At 37.0% G+C, this 10,726-nt stretch overlaps 1 protein-coding gene across 4 annotated transcripts in view; it reads right to left on the minus strand.

The window, feature by feature from the left end:
* ZSWIM6 (zinc finger SWIM-type containing 6) overlaps positions 1-10,726 on the minus strand; it is a 119,409-nt gene that overhangs the window by 44,903 nt on the left and 63,780 nt on the right. For all 4 annotated transcript variants that reach the window (XM_027883186.1, XM_027883185.1, XM_027883187.1 and 1 more), the window contains one exon: positions 5,959-6,315. In XM_027883186.1, coding sequence (XP_027738987.1) covers positions 5,959-6,315 — 357 coding nt within the window. The remainder of the gene's footprint in view (positions 1-5,958; positions 6,316-10,726) is intronic.

Consider the following 10,726-nt stretch of genomic DNA (forward strand, 5'->3'; position numbering starts at 1 on the left):
GGCTTCACATTTGAGCTATGAAAGTGAAAAGTACTGTACAATTATACTAAATATTAAAACCTGTGATTAAACTGTGTCAGTTTATAGACACTAACACATTAATCTCCCTCTCTCCAAACTCTGGCTTTTTTCTATTGTGACTGGTCTTTGAAATACACTTTACTTCATGTACTTACAGTTAAATACAATAAATGAAGTATTTATATTCAGTATATAGATACAGCCATCTATACATATTCATGGTCTTTTAATAAAATTACTAAATTGCAATCTTGGCAATCAGAGCAAGAATATTGTACACATCTGTTCGTAAAACTAAACACCCAAGTAATATTTGAAAACAGGTTAGCGGCCTTTTATATTTAAGGTCACAGTAGGTTGCATATTAAATATAATCAACTCACAAGTCCTAAGAAGGAGAAGCATTTAAAAAAAATCTAATTTAAAATTAGAATTTAAGCATTTAAAGCATTTAAAAAGAAGCATTTAAAAGAAGCGTTTAAAAAAAATATATAAACTTAGTATGCTCAACCTAATCTAAACAATGATTACATAGAACCAAAGCTCATAGAATTAATTATTCAAAAATATTATTAGGGCTTTGATTCCCCAAAAGTTTAGACAATAAGCCACTTCATCTTGTACTCAACTTCAGAACTCTTGGGTGACCTATAACATCTGTTCAGCAGCACACAGCATAAAAGGAAAAAACAGCAACTGTTAGGAAGCTGTCAGTGCCAATAACAGAAAATATGAAGACAGGACAGGTGATCTTAAGTTGCTGTGGAAAGTTAACAAATTCCCCAACAGGTTTTTAACTTCAAAAAAATTCCCTCTTTCCTCTGCATATACAGCAAAATGCACTAACTTATTTACCAACAATATCTAACCTTTCCTTCTTAAGTCCACATCTCACAAACATCATACATATAGCAATAAGTTTCAAAGTCCATTTGTAGATAAAAGAACTCCAGAAGTATAGATAAGCATGCTTAATTTTAAATAATTTTACCTTATATGTCTTTTAACAAAATTTGATCACCTTCCATATAACAATTTTTATATTTATGTTTAATGTGTCTGAAAATACCTTTCCTAAAATTATGACTTTCATAAATTATTTTTTCATTTTACTTTACTTTTTCATTTTGCAGCTACCGATCTTTGTACTACTTATTTACTTCTTGAATTTCTGAGATATCTCTAGTTTTGGCTACTCCAACTCTGGGTCACCAAACAATTTGCATACTAAGCACTTAAGCACTTCGCTTTCATCCTTCTTGAAAGGAAACTCACCTGTCATGTCCTATATTCTTATTTTGCAACTAATCTCTCAAGCAATTTTTCCAATTTAGGTAGGGTCATGTGAAAGATTTCATAATTTTTAAATAACTTATCTTCTTTAACATTTAACAATCCCTTTTCTAGTAGATCACCAATAGATTCTATTCTGTTGTTCAGCCCTACTCTACCCTACAATTTTGCACTAAGACCCCTGTAATTTCAGTTAAATACATTAAGTACATCTTAACACATATTCACCTATACCTCTAGATTGGCCTTTTGAACTTAAAACACGTAGGAACAGCACTAGATATTCTGAAATTTTCTTTGAAGGCTTTTTTGATAGGTGTTTCCTTCTTGAATGCTTTTTCCAGCACTGCTAGTATGTTTGCTAAGGATGTACCTGCATTTGCCTGGATAAATACAGAAAAAAACTACAGAAACAAGGTATCTATCCTACTCAGAAGACAAATATACTTCACCTGCTTTCTCCCAGGTTCTCCCCCTTAAATTTAAGCTCATCTGCATGTGGGTTTGTACTGGCAAGTGACCTTTATTGCAAGTAGGACAATCAGAGAATGGGAGAAACTCTGGAGAAATCCATATAGTTCTTTTAAGAGCAGAGATTGCAACAGCAGCACTAAACACTCAAGAAGACAAAAAGGACAGTTACAAGTTAAAAATTTAATAGGTTTGCCAGGATGTCCTTATACCAAAAAAGACAGACTCTTTTCCACTAGGCAAATAATAAGAAATTAACTCTAATATGAGATTAATATGAAAACAGACCTTCCATCTCTCTCTCCTCCCATCTTGCAGTTACTTTCCCATTTCTACTCAAATTCTCACGAACACAGTTTGACCTTCTAACCAATTTATTCAAGTGAAAGTTTCATACCTATGAAAAGAAATATACGAGATGACAAACACAGCTGATAATCCATTGTCATCCTGACTGCTCTCTTCCTAGCATACACACCTGACTGCCTTCTCTTCTACAGCAGTACAGAATTTAACAGGGAGGAAAAAAGTCTCATCTAAGCAGGATCTGAAGTTACACCCAGTTTCCTGCAAGAGCTGTCACATTGAAACTCAGTGTGAAAGCTCTTGAAACCCAGTGTGAGGCCAACAGTTCTGCAGTGCAGACATCAGGGTATCAGCGTTAATACTTTCCTATACTGTCTTCAGTACAGGAGGTTACACACACTACAGAACTGCACTTTTGAAATCATCAGGAACATGCCCAGCTGTAGCAGTGTCATATGAGAATATCAGTACATGAAATGTAAGATGTGCATTTATGCTCAAAAAACATACAAAACACTCTTGTAATGTAATGACCACCAAGTGAAAAGAGAATGGCAAATACAGAAGAGGATTCCCAATAAATCATTTGTCTCTCCTGAAGAAGCTAGTGACTAGACAACAGATTCCTGTGCTTCCAACAGCATCCTCTTATTTTTTCCTGCAGAGAGGCTCAGCCACGAAGCAAGGACATTGCATCATTTGTATCCACCAAGGAACTCAAAGTGATTGATTATTTCAAAACCTGTGTCATCAGACCAAAGCCAGTCATCAAATGCTGCACAACACAGAATTTTGAGCAAATGAATGATTACCCAATTCGCCTTTTGTGAAAGGAAAGTACTGCGGAGTTGTTCCATCTAATCATCTGTTATTAGTCAGCTCAAAAGCAAGACAAGAACACTGTGGTCAGAGCTCTTCTATGTCCCAGACCATTCATACATACAAATAAATAGTATTCAAGAGGTGATTTCTTTTGTTTATTACTGCAAATATAAGAAAACGAGAACTAGTACAGTCATCATGTAAGAAAAATTAAAAATTTAACAACTCAAGTCCTGTTAGACTGTACAGAACAACCCTGAAATTAAAACACCTTTAAGTCACATTGAAAGGAATTTCCTCATCCCACTCCAGATTCAGGGCTTATCTTTAATCAAAGCTGTTTCTGCTGTTTCTGTGCCCAATCTCCTCTTACTTTTATAAGCAAATTTTTCCTCTCACCCATCTGTGCCTTCAAGTAGCATTTAATAATATAATTTCTCTTCAGCCACCAGCTCAGTGAGGTCAAACTGTTCATCACAAGACAGGTGTACAAGACAGGTTCATATTAGACTTAACATGTGAAGCACAAGAGATATGATAGAGTGAAGGGTCATCTTAGATTCATCACCCTACGATATTAGAACCAGAGACATTTCTTTTGGGTATTTTGCACAGATTTCTTTTGGTTAATTTTATTATTTTGGATTTAAGGAATTTGATTAAAGATCAAAATAACAGAATTATATTATGAATTCCAGAAGAACACTTACTTGCTACATAATGGGAGGAACTTACATTTTTTTAAGGAAAAACAAATTTTTTAGCATTGTGAACATTAAAAAAATTCAGGCCATGGTTTTATGTGTCTGAGAAGAAAAGCTGGAAACTATAGAATGCCTTTTGTAACCCAGCTTTGGTAATAGCAGTTTATTTTCTTGTGCTGCTTGGATTTTCTCCTTTGGGTTTTGGCATTTTATTAAGAAATAGTGACAGTCAATATAGTATTGCAATCTTGCTTACTAGGAGAACAGCAATATGTGTAAGAAACATTTCAGTGTTGTGGTGATATTAAACTAACCTACTCAGATTCACTGTTAAATTTCATAACTGATCATCAACTTAGTTTTTTATTTCCCATTCTTTTTGCTATTTGAGCTGTGATATAAATCTCAAATCTCTAAAAACACTTTATAAATAATGAGTAATGAGGTATTTTGACAATAAGAAAATAGCTGACAAAGACTAACATGCTTACAATTAGTATAATTGCAGACTTCATATTAATCAAGTCACTGCAAGAGCCTGTCATTTCTCTTACATTAACTACAGTATAGCTAATACAGACTAATATAGCCATCATCTGTCTTTTGTTTCCCACCCCTGCCTTCCTCTTTTCTAATCACCCTTGACTGTTTGAATCTTCTGTGCTTCTCTCATCCTCTAATTCTTCTTTACCCCTTAGCTGCTTATGTTCAAGTTGTTAACAACTCTCACGTGACACATGCCCTCAGTGCACAAATCTGAGCATTTTCCTCTACTGCTCAATTTTGTATTGTCCTGTATCTCCTTTAAGTTTCACTTCCTTTCCATTGTCACCAGGCAGCTCTGACCTTCTCATTACCTTCAATAACACAGCAACAGCCTTACCTCTGGCCACATTCCCACAACCCCCAATGCCAAAAAAAAGCACTGCTCCTGAATTCACTTTCTTGCAGCATCACCTGTCTGGGCCTGCCAGGGTCAGAGCACCCTAAGGAGAGGGGCTAAGCAGCAGATGAGTCCTGTTACTGGAAACATTCTCATTTTGTTCTGCCTGCAATGTAAATAACATACACGTGCTTTCCTTTCTTCTTGCTTCTGTTTGTATTGCAAATTCTTTGAATAATGGTCATGCCTCTTAAATATTTAACACAGGACCTGTTCCTTCAATGAAAAAAAAACAGAAAAAGATGTTTGTAGGTATTTAGATAACTTACTCTTCCCCTCTAAGTTGTCCTTATGCTTACAGCTCTAATCACCTGAGAGGACATTTCTATCAGCTGACCTAACAGGAACACAGTACTCTAATACTAGTTGGGTCACCTCAAACGCACAACTACCTGCTTTCAGTTCAACAGGGTCCATTTAAAAAGCCATGTCAGAAGCCTCAAGTCATGTCCATCATCCTTTAACAAATAGCAATTGTTCACTACAGAAAACAGAGCCATTAAAAAACCCTGTTTAGCTAAAAGAGCGAGAAAGATCAAGATCTTTGCTATGCTGTAGCTGCTTCAGCACTAATGGGAAAAAAGCACTGAAATACAGGATTTATATTTCTCCTGACTTCATATAGAAACAAATTCCCAAAGGTTAACAGAAATATATTTAATGAACAAAAAAACCAGTAACACCTACTTGCTTTTATGCTTTGCCATTAAAACGAAATTACAGAGGACACAGGCTTAAGCTCCGCCACGGGAGGTTTAGGTTGGATATCAGAAAGAAGTTCTTTCCAGAGAGAGTGATCAGGCACTGGAATGGCCTGCCCAGAGAGGTGGTAGATTCACCGTCCCTGGAGGTTTTTAAGATGAGACTGGATGTGGCACTGAGTGCCATGATCTAGTAATCAGAGTGGGGCTGGATCAAGGGTTGGACTTGATGATCTTGGAGGTCTCTTCCAACCCAGTTAGTTCTATGATTCTATACACAATTAAGATGTTGGAATATTACTAAAAAGAACAAAATAATAAAAAGACACCGTTAGCGGTAAGTTGGCAAGACTTACCTTTAAGCAATATAAAAGAACACCACTATATAGAGAACACCACTACTTAGTTTTTAATAGCTGGAAAATACAAGCATGAAGCAGATCAGGGCACACACTAACAATGCTGGAGACATCAAGTTCATTGCTTATTAATTCTTTTCTCTTTTCCAAAGAGAAAGAGATGTTTTCTAAATATCTTGAAACAAAGGTTCAATAACAAAATCCTCTTAAGTAAACACCATAAAATCACAATGATTCAGCCTGAAATACAACCACGCAGGTCATGCTCCTCAATGCCACAAAAAAGTTTACAGTTTAAGAGGGGATGAAGCAAAAGGAAGAACAAGTATCAAACTCACCATGGACTTGATTGATTTCTGAATTCTGAGAGAGAATTTCATCTGCTAATTTTTGAGCAGTAGGCAAAACTTCTGTGTGGTGCACTGTGATCAAATACTGTACAAATTTTTGTAGTTGGTCTCTGTTCATTTGAAAGAGTGTCTCTGAAATGGGGAGATGCAGTTTGACCTGATCTGGCTTGCGGATCCGGTATAAAGAGAGTGCCACAACATGGGCACAGTAAAATATGTCCTTGTTTCCACAGCTACAGGTCACTGAGGTAATCTTGCAACGATCAAAACTGATAGCTACATTGCAAACAGTTTCTGGCTCCGATTGCATTGCAGGCTCTGTTACTGTGCCGCTCAAGTGGAAACCTGTGCGAGGAAAAAAAGAGAACTTAATAATATAGGTAAAATATATCTCATTATCAAGAATCTTTTATTAGTAAAGTCATTGGCTATTTCTGAGAAATGGCACATCTTCAAGAACTTGCTTAATTACAAATATAATTAATCCTTTCTTTTGTATATACTGCTTTCATCTCCAATGAGATGAAATCAAAAGGGGAGTAAAAAGTTAGTTTACAAGCCCACTGCCATTCTGTCACAACATTCATAAAAGTCTGACAGTGAGAGAAATATTTATTGATAAATGACAGCTGCAGAAGCAGGGTAGCATCCCATAAGGACCGAGGTGAAATTCCTATACCTCAGTAAATTGGCAGCAAATTTTCCAAACCCTCTACCAGGGAGCCTCAGCACCTACCAGCAAATGCAACCATTCTCTCAATATCCGAGAGGGAAGTACTGCACTCTAGCGGCATGAATACAGGCCCTAGTCTCAACTGACTCACAGATGCAAGTCATTTAATTTCTTTGCTTTCAATTCTCCCACCACTGAGCTCTTGTTAAAGCTCACCTTCCCCCAAGCGACCCAGCCACATCTGTGCCGCTCTTCGGACATACAAACTGCTGCAGTTACCAGTACACAGGATGTCAGATTTGTAATGCTGAATGAGACAGCTGTTCCAGACATCTGCACTATGGTCCTGTTTTCCATGCAGCATAACAGTGCACAAGGCAAAAGAGCTCTATGCTTGCTTATACTGTAAGGAGATATGGTAAGATACTGTGAGATGTTTGCTTCAGCAAAAACACCATGTGTAGACACAGCACAAGGTCTTAAATGCTGAAGATTCAACCTAAACCCATCTGTTTGCCCAACATGAAGGCCCAGGTTTGGCTCTCAATGCTTTATCACTGAATAGCAGCGATAGAGGGTTTCTTTTTGACTTTATAGAAGCATGGCACTGATTTCAGTTCAAGTATTAAGTCAGAGGCACAGATACAGGGCAACGCAAGTAGCTCATATGCCATACCAGTATTAGATTTGGACAGTACATATAAAATCTTGGATAGAAACAAATAAGGTGTTGTACATTAGCTACTTATAATGGAAACAATATAAACCCACACTCCCTCAAAGTCAAAAACTGATGTAATGTTCTTGAAATACCAGAAAAGTGTATTGTAGTAAGCATTGTCACATGAAGATTAGACAGGGGGAAAGGAAAGAAATATAAACACAGGTCGAATCAAAAATGCTGTACCCCAAGTAATTTTTAAAAAGCTCTTCAACTTACAGCAAACAGAGGAAAATCTCTCATTTTTTCCCATTTGTTTACAATGTATGTTTCAGAGCAGGCTGTGCTGTCAGCACACCTGGCTGGATTACATTCAACTGCAGTAGTCTAATATTCTGTCCTGAAGAAGGTCATGCACACACTAACCTTGACTTTACAAGAGAATGTGTACCAGGTAAAGCAGGTAAGAATTGAGGCTGAAGAGGCAGGAAGCTGTTAAGTGCACAGATAGGAAGGGGAGAGGATGAATAAGCCCAGATCTAGGAAGCATTCTTGCTCATCTCCACTCAACTCTTGCTGAGAAAAAGGAGTGGAACCGTCCCTCTCATTATGAGCTTCTCCCTCTGCCTTTCCCTTTGGTTTTTAAGTAGTCACAGCATGTTCCTCCGAAGACCTTCCCTCAAAAAGAGAAACTTCGTTAAAACTTAACCAGCTCTACTGGTTTCAGGTTCATTCCCACTAAGTGAAATTTGGATTGATGGTACCAAAGAAACTGCATGGGAGTTTTTTTTTTTTAATATCAATTATCTATGAAGCACACAAAAAAACCTCTCTAATCCATGAGCTGAGGGAAAGTCTAATGTTTGTACAGTGAAAGAGCCTGATCCTACTATTAGTAAGTATCTGAACTCCTATTAATTCCAGCAGAAAAAGGCCCAATAAAAGATATTCCATTACATGGATATAAAACAATAAAAAAGACCACTCAGCTATCCCAACAATACTACCACTTTCAATTTCTCAGTATGTAATTCATACATTCAAAAAAAGTTAAAATCCTCCCAGAAACAAGAAGGTCTCCAGAAATATTTAGAGTTAAAAGCAGGCCTGCCCTTAAATGCCTTTTCAGACACAAACACAGCTCATGGCTCCCGCTTCACCAAGTTTAAGAATTCGTGTTGCAAGAAGCAACATTTAGAAACACAGACCCTCATCTAAACAATGACAGGACTAATAGAGTCAACGTACCTAACCTACACTTCTTAACTCTCAGAGAGTTTAAACAAAAACATCAGCTGTCCCTGCAGGCTAAAGATGTAGAAGCTGTGTATTAACTATCTCACCAGGAATGCCTTGTAATTATGGAACACTGTTTTCCTCCTCTTTTTCTACTTGTGTTTTTAAAGAAAGAAATTATTGTTAGTAAATATGACCTTTAAAAACGTTTCAACATAACCAGATAAAACAATTCAGGAAATTTCAGCTCAGAAGCTTCACTAGGGTTGTTATAATTAACATACCAGACATCAAATGACACCTTCTCCACTGCTCCCAACACTGCAGTATACCGAACAGGGAGAGCTGTTCCCCTCCTGTAGACATAGCCTTAATCTTTTTTTACCCTGACCACCTAATATTCTCCAAGTAAAGTATGAAAAGTCAGTAGCAGGTAAAAAGTTGATGCACTGTGCTTTGCTAGGAGGTGTTCATCAGCAGTAATTCATAGCCTGCCAAGAAGCAAGATGTTACATGCCCCTGCAAGAAGACAGAGGGAATTACCTGTGTGGGGACTTGAATATAATAACATTTCACTCACAGGTCCAAAGGTGCAGGAAAAGTCTTTTCAGCTAAAACCTGCAAGGCCTCACCCTAAACAGGTACTTCCCTTCAAAGGGAAAATTTCTTTTACCTGAAATTACAAAACCTTGGCTGGAAATACTTATCCATTTCAAAAATCTCCAAGAACACTGAAGAACACTTTTTAGTTTAACAGCTCATTCATAATTATCTAAAGACAACAAAAGACTTGCAGGTGGAAAGGCATGTTTTCATTACAGAAGTTATTTACAGGACAGGCATGTTTCATCTTTTCCCTTCAGCTGCTGCAGTTTGAAATGTTTTACTGTTTTCAAACCTGCATGTGACCAGCAATTCAAGTCCTGCTGACATTTTCAATGTGCAAGAGGCTTTGCATTCTGCAAAAATGTGTTTAGAAAAGCAGTTGGAGCATTAAGACAATGTATAAAATTAGGCTCTTTTACAGAGTGATTTTGCTTTTGTTGAACACTCACCACAAACATACCTCAAAAATTATTTAACAGCCAATAAAATAGTGTTCTCAGCTGTTGTACTTTTGAAAGGGGACTGTGCCAAATGCCATCAGGAGGAAAGCATCAAGAAGACTGTGAATTTTACAAAGCAATTTTTGCCAAAATGACAGTATCCAATCCATTAACTAAAAACATTCTGTGACTGTACAGCTGTGTGATAAATGAAAATTTGCATTATTACAATGTAGTATTTGCCAGCACAAGTATATATGCTTGTCATTAAAAAAATCCCCAACAACAAAACCCAACACTTTACAGTAAAACAAAAGAAAATTCAAACTCCAAGGCAATAAAGAGGAGAAATAACAGTGGTATGTGGAGAAGCAGCAGCAGCTAGGCTTTTAGTTCCTCAAGTCAAGGGAATCTTGGAATAGTGGATTTCACTAATCTAAGAGGCTAAACAGCAAAGTTACTGCACTAAATAAGCATCAGCAATGATATCTCGCTAGCTTAATTGATTTCTATTGTCACATAGTGTTAAAAAACATTATCCTCAATGTACCCAAGCCCAAAGACACATTTTGAAAACATACAGGCCAAAATGAACAAGAACTACCAGAACCAGCCAAGTGAAATGCTGAAGCGGGAAGGGAGGGAAGGTGGAAGAGAGGGGGACGTGTTCAGTAATTCTAGTGGTTAGAAAAAAAAAACAAAAAACCAAACCCAAAAAAATTACTTTAAGTTTATACCTGCAACTGAAGGATTTGATGGAAATGCAACCATCCATCGCCACTGGGTATTGTTTATATTTTACAGAAAATATAAAAATGTCAGAACTGGATTACAGTAATATCTCACAGCTTTGAAAATGGTGACTTAGAATAGCTTTTTGCCATGTGCCTTTTGAGAATGTCTCATCCACTACACACATATTATCAGTAAATATACCACTGTGATGGTTTGGACTTGGCTCCCTGCCAAATGCCCAACCCCCCAGTAGCAGCCCCTCTCTTCCCCCCTCTCCACTTTTCCCAAGGCAAAGGAAAAAAACTATGTAAACTGAAGAACCCGAAAACCAAGCTAGTTATATAAAAAATATATTTTATGTATATTACAGTTAAGATGCTATGTATACAGCAAATGGGAATCCAA

Source organism: Empidonax traillii, unplaced genomic scaffold, assembly GCF_003031625.1.
Source record: "Empidonax traillii isolate 1590-97213 ecotype Southwest subspecies unplaced genomic scaffold, ASM303162v1 scaffold120:size1031401, whole genome shotgun sequence".
Classification (NCBI taxonomy): Eukaryota; Metazoa; Chordata; class Aves; order Passeriformes; family Tyrannidae; genus Empidonax; species Empidonax traillii.